This window comes from Pocillopora verrucosa, chromosome 8 (genome assembly GCF_036669915.1).
Source record: "Pocillopora verrucosa isolate sample1 chromosome 8, ASM3666991v2, whole genome shotgun sequence".
Lineage (NCBI taxonomy): Eukaryota > Metazoa > Cnidaria > Anthozoa > Scleractinia > Pocilloporidae > Pocillopora > Pocillopora verrucosa.
The window spans coordinates 740553-758813 of record NC_089319.1 but is presented as its reverse complement, the minus strand read 5'-3'; the positions used below and the strand labels follow the sequence as shown (position 1 = coordinate 758813).

The 18261-nt window shown below is 38.0% G+C and overlaps 1 protein-coding gene across 1 annotated transcript; it reads left to right on the top strand.

Annotated features, from left to right (window-relative positions):
- Nucleotides 1-735: 735 nt before the first annotated feature.
- On the top strand, nt 736-18076 carry LOC131797297 (uncharacterized). The gene is made up of 11 exons (XM_066170767.1): nt 736-961; nt 1425-1574; nt 2178-2300; nt 2345-2473; nt 2788-2910; nt 3237-3359; nt 4014-4136; nt 4848-4970; nt 5072-5194; nt 14301-14822; nt 17763-18076. The coding sequence occupies exons 1-11, from the start codon at nt 736-738 to the stop codon at nt 18074-18076; spliced, it is 2079 nt and encodes a 692-aa protein (XP_066026864.1).
- Nucleotides 18077-18261: the final 185 nt, after the last annotated feature.

Here is an 18261-nt window from a genome sequence, read left to right as displayed (position 1 = left end):
CGTCTGCGAGAAGAAATCAATTTGATATTTAGAGATCTAACTTAATACTTAATTTTCCTGAAGAAATGCTATTGCCAACCAATTCAAAGTACGGGATGCTCTTAAAACTGAAGGCATTTATGAACAACGCTAAACCTGAAAACAGACCCGTTATTCGGTATGCAGGAGTCCACAAGTTTTGTTTTTGTGTTAATTCGTTTTCGATATTTCCCAAAAAAAGTAAACCGAGAGGATATTCAAAACTAATTAGATCGTCGCTCAAATTCATCACACAGAAGCCAATAGAGTAGCACTGTAATCTAACTCTTCTTTCGCTGGAAGAATACAATGAATTCGAAGAGAATCAAACTCAACTGATGCAAAATTAATGTGATTTGAATCTTTGACTAGTTTACGAATATTTGAGTTCATACAAAAGAAAACATCACACCCTAAACGAATGCCTTTTTACAGGGTTTAATCTTTGCTTCGAAAACTCTATCATTTTTAGATTATTCTAAAGCGAATCATATTTCTCTTTTATAAGTTTATGCCAGAAAGGGGGTTTCTATTCTAACTATCCACTGTTCTCAGTCAACCTTAAGAAACAGGTTCATTCATTAATGTCGTAATACCCGGCCCGTACCTCTCACTGAATTTCGTTTTTCAGGAAAAATGCCTTTGATATTTCGTTATTTTCTTGTCTGTGTCTCGGTCACCGACCTTGTAATCGCTGAGGATCAATGCAGGATAGAAATGAACATTCGTGGCATGGCTCTCAAAGGTTTCGCTTTTAAGAGAATGGCGGTGGCGGCTCCTCACATCTGTGATATCTTATGTGAAAGGGAAATTATCTGTCAGAGCTATAATTTCAACAGAAAAGAACAGATCTGTGAATTAAACAACCGCACAAAGGACGCAAGACCCGAGAATTTCCGCTCAGACCCAGCGTGGTTTTATATTCGCCGTTTAAACGGAAGAGGTAAGTACTCAACCAAGCACTTTGAATAAAAATCATGCTGCTTACAGTCCTTGTTTTCCAATCTCCCGTGCCCGTTGGTATCAATTGCTCTATCAAATTAAAATAGAAAATTTTATCCTTTTCTTTTTCCCTTTAAGTTTAAATGTTTGTTAACTTCTTTTAAAAAAAGCAGCTGTGATACATGCAAAAACATTGACACCAAATGATTGTGTTATTTCTACAAGAAGCTTAGGGTCAGTAAAGAACTTTGAAGAATTGGAAGCTCGAACGAGGGCTTTATGCGAGAGGGGTCCTGTCTCCCCAGAGGGTTGTGCTTGACAGAACGTTGAAATATTTCACAACCAAAGAAGGACATTCAAGTGAATGGAACTCGAGCTTCATTCTTATTCTCTCGTGCTTTTCACTTTTTCCTTACCATCTGCGCTTACGAATACTTTATTTTCAACATTTTTACCCGTACCAGCTCCCTTAGGTTCGATACCGGAGTTACCAGCACGTTCATGCCGTGAAATAACAGCAAGCGAAGGGAAAGACACACCAAGCAACAATAACTGGCTGGATCCATCTGGCACTGGGAAGGCAGTGTTGGTTTACTGTGATATGAATTTGGAAGGTAAGTCACATTTACCCCGTTGTAGCTTTCTTTCTTTGTTTGAATTGTCGCTCTTTTGGTAGCGTCCTTGGTTACTTTAAGATGTAAAAGAAATCACACCAGTCCTGAAAACAATGCATTGCGCAGTTTCAGTTGTTTAGTAAAAAGGGAAAAAATATCCTAAAGGGAAAAAAATTACAAGCAAATAGACAGGGTTTAACCACACTACACTTTTGTAAAGTTTTGAAAAACATTCTTGCTTTAACCCTTTACACCCTAACATCAGTATTCATGTTCTCCATACTGTTCTCTGTACATTTACTAAGGTGCTGACAAGGAGAATTTGTTTGACAATCAAGAGTTTCTTTAGTTGGTGATCATTTCCTTTATTCTTGTGATCTTAATGTTTGATTCAGGGCTGATATGGTATGGAGAAATTAGATGCCAGTCACTCTTAGGGCTTAAAGGGTTAATATTGCAGGCATTGTTCATTTTGTTGGAAGAAAATACAAACATTCTTTTTGTGTTATCTGGCTATGATTGTCAATTTAGTAGAATGTACTGTTTCCCTGCTAAATTAGGTTGGTTAGATTTTACTTTTTTCTTTTTTCACTCCCCAACAAGATCATGATGAATGCATCAGTGGAAACATTGCCTGTGACGTGAATGCATACTGTACCAACACTGTGGGTTCCTATTACTGTACCTGCAAGGAAGGATACACTGGCGATGGACGCTCGTGTTCAGGTACATTATTATTTTAATCATTAAATATGTAATTAAATTTAAAGATGTTTGGACTGCTTATACGCAAAATCCTTGCAAGAATAACGCAACATGCCAAGCTAGGTTTACAGACAGAGATTATCACTGTTTCCGTGTTAGTGGATCTGGATTTAAAGGCCATGATTGTGATGAGGGTAAGGAATCTTGTATTTTTAGTAAGCCAGAAAAATGATACATAAGTGATAAGCTCCGCAGGCCCCTCTCTCAAATTGAAGTTCTTTTAGGTGATGGGGCAGACTTATTTGAAATGGATGAATACCAAACAACCGCAAACACCTCAATAGTTTGATAGTCACAGAACATCGAAGGTAAAAGCCTTTGCCTTTCATGGCTTGCGAGAAGAATAATCTAGAATGGCGTAAGTTATTCAAAATACAAAAGAGGACTTACATATGAACAACTCTTTTGCTTCTCATGGTTCATCTTGGAATGGGATTCATCACTCAAGACACAGATGAGTGTTTGAACGGAACACACGGTTGTGATGTGAATGCTGAGTGTAACAATACCCTGGGATCTTACAAGTGCACGTGTAAAGATGGATTTCAAGGAAATGGAACCAAATGCACAGGTAACTAGTTCTGACATATTCATACTCCGTTTGTTACCTTCAGTTTTTCAGATTAGTTAGAAAAACGGTCTCATTTACATTATTTTCCTTTTCGTGTTCTAGATCTAGATGAGTGTATGATCGGAACACAAAACTGTAATGTAAATACTAAGTGTAACAATAACCTAAGATCTCACAATTGCACGTTTAAAGATGGAATTCAAGGAAATGGAACCAACTGCACACGTAACCAGTTGCAACATATCATACTCTCTATTTTCTCGATGGTACCTGTCATGTGACAAAAAGGAATGACCAGAAAACAAAACTGCTTTTTGTTGATTTAGATACCAACGAATGCACTGAAGGAAAACACGACTGTGATGTAAATGCTGAGTGTAACAATACCTTGGGATCTTACAAATGCACTTGTAAGGACGGATATGAGGGAAATGGAACCAACTGCACAGGTCAGTAACAAGCCAAGGTACCAAACAATGTTTTCACAATTAAAAAAAAAGTTAACTGTTAACTGTGAACAGACGCCGGCACGAGACTAGCAAAATTGCAGGGTGCTCGACAAGTGAACATTATTCCAATTCAAAGTACGGGATGCTCTTAAAACTGAGGGCATTTATGAACAACGCTAAACCTGAAAACAGACCAGTTATTCAGTATGCAGCAGTCCAAAAAAATTACAAGCAAATAGACAGGGTTTAACCACACTACACTTTTGTAAAGTTTTGAAAAACATTCTTGCTTTAACCCTTTACACCCTAACATCAGTATTCATGTTCTCCATACTGTTCTCTGTACATTTACTAAGGTGCTGACAAGGAGAATTTGTTTGACAATCAAGAGTTTCTTTAGTTGGTGATCATTTCCTTTATTCTTGTGACCTTAATGTTTGATTCAGGGCTGATATGGTATGGAGAAATTAGATGCCAGTCACTCTTAGGAGTTAAAGGGTTAATATTGCAGGCATTGTTCATTTTGTTGGAAGAAAATAGAAACATTATTTTTGTGTTATGTGGCCATGATTGTCAATTTAGTACAATGTACTGTTTCCCTGCTAAATTAATGTTGATTAAATTTTACTTTTTTCTTTTTCACTCCCCAACAAGATCATGATGAATGCATCAGTGGAAACAATGCCTGTGACTTCAATGCATACTGTATCAACACTGTGGGTTCCTATTACTGTACCTGCAAGGAAGGATACACTGGCGATGGAGGCTCGTGTTCAGGTACATTATTATTTTAATCATTAAATATGTAATTAAATTTGAAAATTTAGAAGATGTTTAGAATGCTTGTACGCAAAATCCTTGCAAGAATAACGCAACATGCCAAGCTGTTTCCGTGTTAGTGGATCTGGATTTAAAGGCCATGATTGCGATGAGGGTAAGGAATCTTGTATTTTTAGTAAGGCAGAAAAATGATGCGTAAGTGATAAGCTCCGCAGGCCTCTCTCTCAAATTGAAGTTCTTTTAGCTGATTGGGCAGACTTATTTGAAATGGATGAGTACCGAACAATCGCAAACACCTAAATAGTTTGATAGTCACAGAACATCGCAGGTAAAAGCCTTTGCCTTTCATGGCTTGCGAGAAGAATAATCCAGAATGGCATAAGTTATTCAAAATACAAAAGAGGACTTACATATGAACAACTCCTTTGCTTCTCATGGTTCATCTTGAAATGGGATTCATCGCTCATTTTTGTTTTTTACCTCGTTCAGTCTCAATTTTTCTTAGACACGGTTTCTTACCCACCATCTATGCGAACAATCTGTAATCTCTCAGTTTCCTTTTTAACGAAGCAAATGTCAATAGAACTGAGTACAAAGTTTACGCAGGTAACTAGTTCTGACATATTCATACTCCGTTTGTTACCTTCAGTTTTTCAGATTAGTTAGAGAAACGGTCTCATTTACATTATTTTACTTTTCGTGTTCTAGATCTAGATGAGTGTATGATCGGAACACAAAACTGTGATGTAAATACTAAGTGTAACTATACCCCAAGATCTCACAATTGCTCGTATAAAGATGGAATTCAAGGAAATGGAACTGACTGCACACGTAACCAATTGCAACAAATCATACTCTCTATTTACTCGATGATACCTGTCATGTGACAGAAAGGAATGACCAGAAAACAAAACTGTTTTTTGTTCATTTAGATACCAACGAATGCACTGAAGGAAAACATGATTGTGATGTAAATGCTCAGTGTAACAATACCTTGGGATCTTACAAATGCACTTGTAAAGATGGATATGAGGGAAATGGAACCAACTGCACAGGTCAGTAACAAGCCAAGGTACCAAACAATGTTTTTACAATTAAAAAAAAGTTAACTGTCAAACCAGTTGATGTAAACTTGGCTGCTTCAGACAAGAAACGCAGTATTGTCAGCGTGTAAGTTATTGGTTGAACAGACGCCGGCACGAGACTAGCAAAATTGCAGGGTGCTCTGCAAGTGAACATTATTCCAAAACTTTTGGCGTATTGATGGTGTTGTTTGTTTCCTCCTTTATTTAGAGAAATTATGGTCTGTTATCATTTGCGAGGGAGGAAAAAGGACCATAAGTTGTGATAATGACCAAAGAACTATCGACGTTGTGGATGCAAATTATGGTAGACTGGACTCAAACACTTGCCATCATTCCCAAGTTAGCGATACAAACTGCAAAGCTGCGAACTCTCTTTTCATTGTGCGGTTGAAGTGCAACGAAGAAGCTAGTTGCGAGCTGCACGCAGATAATTCAGTTTTTGGAGATCCATGCCCAGGCACATATAAATACTTGGAAGTCAAGTACAAGTGTGTGAATTTAGGTTAGTACCTATAGCTATTGTTATATGCTGTGAACTGGGGGGAGAAATGGCCTTTTGCTGCCATTTAGGACGCATCTATTCTAGAATTGCATTGGGCGCTAGATCACCCGTCCATTTTCAGTCAGGGGCGTATTTAGAAAAAATACGCAAAGAAGCAATCGCTAATATAGTCAGTACTCAAATATCAAATCTTTTTTCGAATTAATACCTTTGCACTTTTATCAAAGACATGGTGGATAAGCATTCATTTGTTTCCGGGGTTTCAGTTCCATTTTCTCTTGAGTGGCGCCCGCAAAAGCAAAGGAAAACTCGACAAGGTGGTCTGGGATAGATTTTATGCACTAGGGAAAAAGTTCTGAACTGCCGTCTGGTCGGTGAACCCTGGGTGGATCATGTGTACACCAAAGGAGTGCAAACTGACAATTTTCAAGCCGTATGCAGAAAAATTCAGTATTAGCATGCCAGACCATTTTCCTGCATAAATAGTGAGATAAAAAAGGTTCAATTCAATAATTCTGGATCGCACCTTCGTGTACGTTGCTGATGAGCACTGCCGGCTGAACTAGAAGCAAATGAAAATTTAGAGGTACCCTCTGTCTTGACTCCTGGTTAATCATTCAGTAGCACAACAAGATAGACTTATTGTATACATTGAAGAGAGAATGTCCACTAAGACCGAGCGAAAATGGAAATTCGTGGTACATCTCGAAAAATCAAAATTCTTCATATTTTCTCTGAAGATACCCCATAGTGGCTTAAGAAACGTGATAGTATTTTTTATAGAAATATCTTTTTAAGAGCGCCTGTAAAAATCAGACAAATTCTAAATTTCGCGGCAAGGGTGAAAAATTCGATTTCTTTCTTATTTTAATATTAGATAGGCTAGACTATAACTAAAATCACTGGATACTTTTTTTTGCAAAATATCTTTATTTCAGAAAAAAATGCAAATAAAAAAATTCTGTTAAAATCGTCATTTTTAGCAGCAAATTATTGCACAAGTTTGAGGGTTTCGTATTCAAAAACGAATCACTATCTCGTCTTTTTAACACTCAAATCTTCTTTTTTAACCTCATAAGGCCTCACAAAACGATTTTTGTATACACTGCGTTCCTCTTTGCGTGTAAAATAATTTAAATTCGAAAGCATACATTTCTCTTCAGTAAAAGTACTTTGTGAGTTAAGTTAATTTTCAGCATGTGCTAAACCTTCAAATGGATTAAGCTTTTGGCGGTAAAATTGCGAAAAGATGTTCTCAATATAACTGTAAAAATTTCTTTGGGCAAATGATTGAGAGCGATACAAAAGCTTTTCAAAGTCCGTTAAAATGCAGTTATTTGACCTTTCGCGGTCAACATTCCAGTCGTGAGTCACACACATTTAAATATGTTTCAATCCATATGAGGCCGGAAAATGTACATGGGCACACATTTCCAAATGCTCTAACCTCATTTGCCGTAGAAGAAACATCCAAAGACCATTTTACTGTGGTTATCTAGTCGCTCGTCGTATTTATAAAGTCCGATGAAACTGCCTGTCAATCTGCGAACTGTCACCAACCTTCGTTGTAAAACGTTTGACATCTTTCTGCACTGTGGCATCTTATCCAGCGGTTCTGTTGACTTTGAGTGTTGTTCGGTTTGTGGTGCAGATCTGATCGATGCTTTTAAAAGTGGCACTTCACATGTTGCAGTCAACGTAGTGTTGTATACGGAGAGTCGTCACGCAATGCAAATCATACAATGGAAAGTTATTTTTTAGGGGGTAGGGGAAGGGGAGAGTAAAAAGACGTCACTCTGCTGCTCAAATTTTTTGTTCTTGTGAACATCGAAATCTCTTACATGTAAGTCGCGCAGATAGGGGCCTTTGGCTAATACTCATTAAAAAGCTAAATTTAGTACCTGCTAAAAGTGGTAAGCCTAAGTAAACAAAACCTGGTTTATGGTAATTACACGATGCCTATTGTTTGCTTACAGGCGGGGCTTCGGACTTTTGTTTTTTTCACGAATGCACTAACTATGGAAGGTTGTTGTTCGTTAAAGTCGCTTATCGGCGGAGTTTGTTGTTACAACACTAGAGATCGAAAGCGTGAAACAGAAATTGTTCCATTACTTTCATCCACCTAGAATATCGCAAGTCACAAGTCGGCTTTCAAATTTACCGGTCCTGAAGATGAGATTGACCTAATTTTGTGCCGAGCGCTCATATGTCGGCCCCTCTGTAGTTTAAGGTTTTAAACGGTAGTTGGGTCTGTCAACAGTGGTTAATAGAATCACTCCCTTTTGCAAGCCCCACCCATTGGCCACGGAACAGCACCCCTGCCTCACATAAGCCACACATCCCCACCACTGCGTTTTGTAGCATGGTGCAGTAAAAATAATAAAAGGTTCTCTTTCATGCTATTCGGGGTATTCCTTGCAATTTTAGTGGAAAGAAAAACACCCCTAACGAGTACGAAAAGCACAGAGCGTCAAAAAAACAAGAATAACAAATGTTTGTCATCAGACAAAGATGACACTATTACAAAAATGGTTACAGAATAAAATATTTTGTAGGTTCCAAGAGTTCAATTCTGATAGTGCTTAATTATATGGAGTTTTGCCCCTCACCTACCCCCTAAAGTTCCTTTGTCACCGGTATTGCGTGACAACCCAAATACTCAAAGGGCGTACATGTTTGTAGTCAACTCAGTTTAGCATTGAATTAGACTGTCAGATGTAATCTTTTAGTGAATTGTAAACTGAGCAATACTCACAGTCAACTGAACCGTTAAATAAGATGCCACAGTGAAGAAAGATATCGAACGTTTGACAACAAGATGGTGTTCGACAGGGTTGGTGGTTTCATCGGACGTTATCATTTATACAGACCTAAATACGACTAACGACAAGAGAATCACACTAAAATGGTCTCTGGATCGGTCTTCTGCGGCAAATGAGGTTAGAGCATTTGGAAATATATTTCTATGTACATTTTTCGGCCTCATATTGGTTGAAACATATTGAAATATGTGTGACTCGCGACTGGAACTAGTTCAAATAACTGCATTTTAAAGGACTTTGAAACGCTTTTGTATCGCTCTCAATCATTTGCCCAAACTAATTTTTACTGTTATATTGAGAACATTTTTTCGAAATTCAACCACCAAAAGCTTAATCCATTTGAAGGTTTAGCACATGGTGAAAATTAATTTTATTCACGAAGTATTTTACTGAAGAGAAATGCATGCTTTCGAAATTAAATGATTTTAAGTGCAAATTAAGAGCGCTTGTCTGTAAAAATCAAACATATCGCGGCAAGGGTGGAAAATTCGATTTCTTTCATATTTTAATGTTGAATAGGCTAGACTATAACTAAAATCACTGCATACTTTTTTTGGCGAAATATCTTTTTATTTCAGAGAAAAATACAAATAACGAAATTCCGTTAAAATCGTCACTTTTAGCAGCAAATTATTGCACGAGTTTGAGGGCTTCGCGTGCGAAAACGAACCACTATCTCGTTTTTTAAACACTCAAATCTTCTTTTTCGATCTCACAAGACCTCACAAAATGATTTTTGTAAACATTGCGCTCTTCACGTTCATAAAATAAAAAAGCCGTCATGAGCCAAAATGTCCTGAAAGGCATCCGAAAAATACGTGATTGGTACCTTCCCATATTCGCATCATAGAAAGAACCGTTTCGTGCTTTCAACATTGCTGTTGAAGTCTTTGCAAGTAACTTGACTTCAGTCTCACGCTAGTGAATAAAATTTAGAATTCACCTTCGAAAAATTCGTAATTTTGCGTGTTTTTTTTAAGGGACATTTTTTGTATCCGGTAAAACATCGAAGAACTTGAAATTGATATTCTTAAGAGAATAAATGCTGGTCTAAAATGGGGTGTAAAAATTAATTTCGGGCTTTTTACCAGCGCCGAGTAGGAAGCCTCTTTAAATAGCGGTTATCACAACAAAAGCGTGTCAACCGGAAGTCAACAAATAGCACATTCTCCAAACCCGTAAGCAAAGGATTGTAAAATTTTTACATTATAATTGATCTGTTTAGTCGTCACCAATCCACAGCGTTGAAGAACTGCATTTTTAGATCCTCTAAATAAGATATTGACTAAATATCTATTTCCGTGAGTATTTTATCGCTAGACATTTTAAAATTAGTATCGCCCTGAGCCGGATCAACTTACATGGGTTTATTCAATTTTCCCAGCTTATTTTTTTCATGATCTTTTAGAAGCAAAACAAAATACCAAGAAGCCACACGAATAGACGAAATCTAAATTCCCATCATGTAGGGCTTCAAGGAAACGAACAAATTGACGACATCTAGGAAAAACAATAGCGACCATTTCATTACATCGACAACCTAGTTCTTAGATTGGGGTGGGAAGAAGAGAAACCTTGGGAACGAGGTTGCGACATCAGTAAATGGATTCCAAATTAGTGAAACGGATATCCCACCTTAAAAGGCTTCAGAGACAGCTATTAGAACAAAATCGGAATCGAGTGAGAATAGGGTTACCACCATTTTTTTTCCATCTTAGGGGCACATTTAATTGACACACTTCATTATAATTAGTCGTCGTCGTTAACAATCCTAAGGGGTATTCAGGCCGGCGACAAAGATTTTTCCCCATGCTCCCGACGAACTTTACGGCATGACTAAATGAAAGTTCTGTTGGAGCAATTTAATAACATTGGCTTGGACACTCATTCCTCAACGCTGACATGCGCATTCCTCGCAAAGCGACTGCAGTTTTTTCGATGTAAGGCTTCTTGCGACTGTTACATCTGAAAGGTCATTGTTAACCTAGGTGGGACTCCCATATAAAAATGACAGGAGTGCTCGTCGGAGAATTTCGAAAAAACCCCTAAAAGGTACCAAAATAGTGTTTAACGGGCGTGGCCCAGATTCATTTAGATGTACTAATAATTCCAAATATATAAGTTATTTGCGCAAATGCACTCACGGTCTTGTCATTTTTCAGAACGATAACCTTAAATTCCCCTAAACTGCAGCAACTCTAGCGGCGGTTGTTAATGACAAAAAGCTAAAAGCCGCAGAATATCAATTCTCGCTCCAACAAGTAGAAACTTGGTTTAAAATTTATATGGCCGTATCAAGGAAGAGCGAATGAATATTGTTAATTTTTTTTGTGCTCTCGATTTTGTCTTGTTTGAATTAAACGGGGAATTAATTTTTTTCAGGCCTTATTTTCACTACTGCCTAAGTAGTGCACATCGCTGCGAGGATCACTTTCATTCACGTCTTTATCCGCAGTTCAAATATATGACTTTCATATATTCTTAAGCGTCTAGGGTTTCTATATATCGTGGGTTTTCAAAGTTTTATGCGAAAAAATGCTTGATAACATCAATGAAGAGGTCTTATGCTCTTGATCTGTTAAAATGGAAGATTATACACCAAGCTCTTCGCAACAACGTTTATTCCAAAACATGTAAACAGGATTAAGGAGATATTTTATCATTAAGAAAATACACCTGATGGGGACAGAAGCTAAAATGTACTCAGATTATGTAAAATGGAGAATATCTACCAATGACGTGTGAGCAATTTAACGTATATTGAGATGTTGCGACTCTCTTTTTTCATTTGGTAATTTTAGATTTTCTTTTGTTTTAAAATAGATTTACGTTGTCAAAGAACACTTGGTATGGAAAGTGGTGCAATAATCGATGAGCAGATAAGTTTGTCATCCCAAGAAGAGAATGAGGCGAAAATTGTAAGATTACATCACACAGAGAGGACTTGGATAGCTGATAGGAATGATTATAATCCGTGGCTTCAGGTCGATCTCAGAGCTCAAAACACTGAAGTAACACGAGTAGCAACACAGGGATCCCATCAACATAACAAATGGGTGAAGAAGTACAAGCTACAATACAGCAACTATGGAGTGAGATTTCAAAACTACAAGGAACAAGGACAAACCATATCAAAGGTAAAACTGATCAGAGGCGTGGAAGGGTTCTAAAACATGAGCTGCTCATTAAACACAAAGCCAAGTTCATTCCTTAACTCAAACTTCCCAATGTGTTCTTTGAGTAGTTTGTTAGGACAAACAGTCCACTTTGCAATCGGACCAGCTTCGTTTCTCGATTTGTTACGATGTATGAGTCGGCAGTTGTTCAAGAAAATTGTTACAATGTACGAAAATTTCATACATTTACCATTTTGTTTGCCTGGGGACAAATCTCATCTATTCAGTTTTTTAGTAACCTCAAACAGATATCTGTGGAAAAACTTCGACTTAATCTTAACTTACGGTGGCATGGGATTTCATGAGTCAAGTCGCTCGTGAGATATTTCACGGTTTACCCAGCGAAAAGCATTGCATACTATAAGGCGGGCACGTACCGCGCATTTTAAATAAAAACACTCAACATTTATTTCACATCTATTATGATGCAGGAATTTGACGGAAACACAGACAAGACCAATGTTGTTTATCACGATCTGAACCCGCCAATCACAGCAAGGTACATACGTTTTCTATCCTTGGAGTGGAATAACGAGACATCAATGAGAGTGGAGCTGTATGGATGCGTGAAAGGTAAGGAAAATGGCTTTCCTCTAAAGCTGATAATTATTGTATCTAACCGGCTTATTAAATAAGCTGAGTAATTGATACTGTTTTGAACCGAATCCATCGATCCTCTGGTCAAGAAAAACCAGATAAAGTTTATGAAAGTTAGAAGTTAAATCAGCCAAACCAAAAACGGAACTAAATATCAAAAGCAGTGATTGGTGTGTCCAGAAATTTCTTCTAAGTTTCAATCAAACGAAACTATGGAGAGTTTTCTTATAATTGGCTTGAGATAGAAAAGGACTACGCATTACGGTTGATCTGATCATAGAAGCTCTTTAAAGTTCATTTTGTTGAAAGCTTCTGTAATTATGTTAACGAAATTTTCAGCTCAATGTTACCTACACTTGATTAATTGCTTCATGATCTCATGGCTGCTTTTATTTCGCTGCTGGAGATAAGTTATATTTGTAAAACGCCTGTTAACCTTTTGTAAACAGAATGTGGAAGATTTCTCGGCATGCAAAGCGGTGAAATCTCTGATGGACAATTAAGCGCCTCTTCAGAGAGAGACTCTAAACACTCCGCCACTCAGAGCAGACTTCATGTTGTAAATTCTGACAGAGCGGGATCTTGGGCAGCTGCAAAGAATGATACGGATCAGTGGCTCCAAGTTGATCTGGTTATTCTGCACACTCAAGTGACACGTGTGGCAACACAAGGAAGAAATGGACACCAGAGGGAGTGGGTTACAAAGTACAATCTACAGTACGGCAACGATACAGAAAGGTTCTACAATTATACAGTCCCAGGACAAAACAAAACGAAGGTAAAATTGATTTCTTGTGTATTGATTCCCGTTTAAACAGGAAAAGAAGTATTTATGGATCACCATGGACAGGGATTTTGCAAACGCACCGCCAGTAATAATTGTATGATATTGAGGCCCTAGAGAGGCACGATTAGAGGAATGGTGTATGAATGAGTTGTGAGGCTGTTTTCACATCGTAATAACTGATATTCATGAAATTAATTCTTATCAAAGATTTAATGGAAAACCTCTTATGTTGTTAATTCAAAGGTTTTTGCTGGAAACATGGATCAGAATACCGTGGTTTATCACGACCTCAACCCACCAATAACAGCGCGTTACATTCGATTTAAACCATTGGAGTGGCAGGACTGGATGTCAATGAGGGTAGAACTGTATGGCTGTGTACAAGGTAAGGCCTGAATAACAGTTACGATTGAGCGGTACCTCTCGTAACGAGTATTTCATGCCAGATAATACTTCATTTCCTGTTCAAAAGCGAGCGCTTGGATATTGTCTGCCGTGTGTCATCTCAATTAAAATAAAGCTGCTACAAGTTAACGCGAGTTTTCTAGACCAATAACAGGGCGAAGTAAGGCAAAACCAATTCAATCCCGGAAAACTTGCTATAATGATATGAAAATTGCTCTGCATAGCATTTTTCAGCCGACTTATCAGCTTTGATCACATGGAGTTCCTTTCTTCTTCACTCTCCTCTTTTCGCTGTCACGTGTGATCGCCGAACCACAAACTGGAATAATTTGACGAGAAAAACTACTCTTATTATGGGAATGGGAAGGAAATTTTTTCTTCTCTTAAGATTTTTAGACTCCCCAACAACAAAACCTGGTGATGGCTCAACCGCACAGTTTATGAAAGTATAATGCCGCTACTCAAAAAAAAATTTTGATTCAGGTCGGCAATCAATATCTTATTGTTGAATGTAATCCTTAAATGCATTGAAGTAAGGCAATGCCCGAATATCAAGGATTTCTACCTTCTAAAAGTGCAATCGTGAGCAAGCGTCGGAAAATGCACAGTACGAGTTGTTCGAACACTCTAAATGACTGATGTTTTTATTTCATTTTTTTTTTCGGTGATTCAATAATTTATGTAGCTGTAAGAACATTTTCTCAGTAATGGCACCATTGGAAATGGCAACGAAAATTTTGACAATCTCTTACTAACAACATTTCTTTTATTGTGTGTTTTTATGCAGGATTTACAGCTGTGTTTACAAATCTTGGGAAGACTAGACTAGAGGGTCCAAAGTCGATTGGTTGTCATTACAAAGATCAAGACCATGACGGACAAGTAACAGTATCCAGTGGTATTCAACTGTGGACTGTGCCACGCACTGGTAAATACAGAATAGAAGCAATAGGAGCCTCAGGGGGGTACAGTGAGGACAGTTTTATCAAAACCGGAGGAAGAGGGGCACGAATGATTGGAAACTTTAATTTGACCAAAGATGAGATCATTCATATACTTGTTGGTCAAAAAGGGGAAAAAGGGAATTTAAACCCAAAAACTGCCGGAGGTGGAGGAGGTACATTTGTAGTGAGAGAAAACAACATTTCCTTAATCATAGCTGGAGGTGGAGGGGGAATTAAAAAGATATCAGAACAACATCCAGGGTGTGATGCGTCCATAAACAAAACAGGAAATGCTGGGAACAACTGGCCATTGGGAACAGGAGGTGGTAACGGACATGGAGGAAAAACGAGTGATCAATCTGAAGGTAAGCGGAGAAAGAAGATAAAAAACAATCATTGTGTTCAATTCATTAGGACAGGAAGACAACAGTAAGATTTATCAGAACTTAATTATTGAAATTACTAATTCTAACTTTGAAGTTTTTCTTTTCTCGGGGGCATCTCTTAGAATATTAAAAGTTCAACTGAGTTTTCCGTTCAGTTTTAAAAACCGTACACATTTATTTACCACCGATCCGTCGATATGCATACGCATCACTTTATTTACATTTGTCTTGTCCTGATAAGCTTATAATAATAATAATAATAATTTATTTCTTATAGAGCGCTATTTACAATGACAGATCAATAGCGCTTTACAATTAGTGTCTCTAAATACTAAATCTCGACTAATTAAAAAAGTACAGTTAACTTGGCTTTATACAATTCATAACTTAACCACTATTGAAAGAATTGCCTGAAAAGAAAAGTCTCAATTGAATTCTTAAAAATTTCTACAGATCCAATATTGCGTAATTGCAATAGTAGCTCATTCCATAGATGCGGTGCAGCCGCCTGAAATGCACGTTCACCCAGGGTTCCTAGCATTTTACCTCTTGGTGGCTCTAATAAAATACCTGAGTTAAATACCTAAGATTGTACGAGGACTTGCGTTTGATAACTAAAAGATTGCTAATATATGCGGGTGCGAGGCCGTGAATGGCTTTAAAAGCTAATAATAGAACCTTAAAATGTATACGCGCTGGCACAGGTAACCAGTGTAACTCAAAGAGTAAAGAGTAAAAAAGCTGACGTTTCGAGCGTTAGCCCTTCGTCAGAGCGATAGACGAAGGGCTAACGCTCGAAACGTCAGCTTTTTTACTCTTTACGGTGGCTAATTTACGTTTTCAACCCAGTTGTTAACACTAAATTACCTGCTATACTCTCCCACCGACGCAGCACCACAGTTTCTTTAGAAACTTACCCCTTCATTCATAACTATATGAAAGAGAGTACTGAGAGTAACTCAAAGAGTACTGGAGTAATGTGAGAATATTTCCCGATGTTCATAATTAGTCTAGCGGCGGCATTTTGCACGCGTTGTAACTTAGCTATTTGCTCTTTGGGAAGACCATACAATAAAGCATTACAGTAGTCTAACCTACTCGTGATGAATGCGTGTACCAGGGTGAGTAAGCTGTCTCTCGATAAATACTTCTTAATGCGTCTAATATTATACAAGTAGAAGAAACCCGCCTTACATACATTAGGGATATGGTGGCGCATATTCAGGTTTGGATCAAGCCAGCTTCTCAGGTTCTTAACTTGGTAGCCAGGTTTTCTCTCTGAACCACCTACTTTAATATTCATAGCCTGCAATTTGTTAAGCTGCTGGCGAGTTCCAATAATAATAAACTCAGTCTTATCGTCAGTAAGAAGGAGTCTGTCATGGATCAGCCAGCGCCTGATCTTCTCAATACAACATTCCATCGCACGGACTGCATCTTCCTGGGATGTGTTACTAATAGGTTTGAAACTCAGATAAATCTGTGTGTCGTCGGCATAGCAATGCACGTGTGGGAGTTGATCCTCAACTACCCTGAATAGCTTGGATACATAGATGGGAAAGAGCAGGGGGCCCAGTCATGACCCTTGTGGGACACCACACTCCAGACTAAAGCGCTCTGAAAGAGATCCGTCAATGGAGACTCGCTGACCTCTTTTCGCCAGATACGACCTAAACCATTCCAAAACGATTGACGAAGGGCTAACGCTCGAAACGTCAGCTTTTTTACCCTTTTCGGAGGCTAATTTACGTTTTCAACTCAGTTGTTAACACTGTTACTGATTTTTCCCGTGTGTGTTATTCGGAGCATATTTATTCGTAAACTTTCACATTTAACCATTTCAAGTCCTTTCATTTTAATAAATCAAAAAAATGTATAAAAACCACAGTAGCTTTTGAATAGATTTTTGTTGTTACTCGCTTTCATTATATGCACCTGCTTGTCGGCACTTTTGTCATTTATTACATGGTTTTTTAGGTAAATATAAGTGTTAATGGTCTTTCTGGAAACATTGGTTTTCATGGTAGATAGCAGCTGAGTTTATACTCGTAAATATAATTTCTTTTCATGCAATGGTTTCCAAACCAATCTTGCGTAAATAATCAGAAACTTTAATTGCTTTTCCGTTTTCTATTTCCTAAGCTGCGCTGCTGCAATTAAGATAGGTATTGTTTTCTATATCATAGCTGTAAATTCGCACCTAGGTTTCCTACTTTAATGGCCTAGAGTTTATTGCATCCGTCTTTTTAATTTTGAGATTCTATCCGTCGTAGAAACAGATGGAATAATTAAGTAGTTTTCGTTTAACTTCAAAGAGACTTTTTTCCGCTCCTTTGTGTCCTTATTCAAATATTGCGATTTGTGTAACAATAGCACTTCGCACCAGTTACTTCTTAAGCAAGTACCTTGTACAGCTTTGATGATTACAAACTAGAGTATGCTTGTTGGCCTGACCTAGAATAAAAGTACTGTGGAACCGAAGATTGTCTTATCCTTGACGTCCGTATAAGCTCGCTCGAAGTAGATCTCCGTGTACCAGGAAATCGTGACGAGTTTCCGTTCTCGCTGCCGAGTCGTCTCTACAGAGTTATTTCTCCCAGTTGTTATTGTGCCGTCCGCGAAGATTCAGTCCTCCAGTTTGGGCGAGAAACTTATCGTCACAACACGAAATTACCCTCTTAGAATATCAATTTTCTAAAAAATCCTAAGTGTACATTCCTCGTGTACATTTCCTTTGTCCTGATAAGCTGTTCAATTTCTAGCAATTGACTACCCAACAATATTTTTAAATAAGCTTCTAAAAATTGAGAAGTGCACTAAGTTGATAATATTGCGAATCGTCGTTTAAACGTTCTCAAGTAAGAAATCAAATAGAAGCCATTTATGAGACAACTGCTTCTCGGTTTTCGTTTATTGTAGGTGGTGGTGGCGGCGGCGGCTTCTACACTAATGGACAAAGTGCTTTGAGCGGTGCTAGTGGAGGAGGTAAAGGATATCTTCAAGGTGGAAAGGGTGGAAATAATAGGGGTGGGTTTGGAGGTGGCGGTGGTTTACGTGCAAGAAACCGTGGAGCTGGAGGCGGTGGAGGTTACTCTGGAGGAAATGGTGGAGCTAATGAAGAGTTTTCTTGTGGAGGAGGGGGTGGATCTTTTAACAGTGGGACAAATCAGCAGAATGAATGTTGTTTTAATAGGTATGGACATGGTAGAGTGATCATTACGTTTCTTCAGTGACATGCCCTTGGCAGCACTTTCTCTCAGAAAAGAGGCTAATTCTGTTTTGAAGGCTGATTGTTGTCAGTCTTTAAACTCCGGAATTGAATAATATTTTGTTTAATATTCAAGGTCAGTTACTGAGCACTTTAAATTGTTGGCCAAACGGTGCAACCTGAGGAATTAAAGTCATTTGTTTTTTAGTC

Coding starts and splice junctions, on each gene's coding strand:
- LOC131797297 (XM_066170767.1), top strand. CDS start 736: ATGAACATTCGTGGCATGGCTCTCAAAGGTTTCGCTTTTAAGAGAATG. Junction 962..1,424: donor TCGCCGTTTAAACGGAAGAG/GTAAGTACTCAA, acceptor TACCCGTACCAG/CTCCCTTAGGTTCGATACCG. Junction 1,575..2,177: donor CTGTGATATGAATTTGGAAG/GTAAGTCACATT, acceptor CTCCCCAACAAG/ATCATGATGAATGCATCAGT.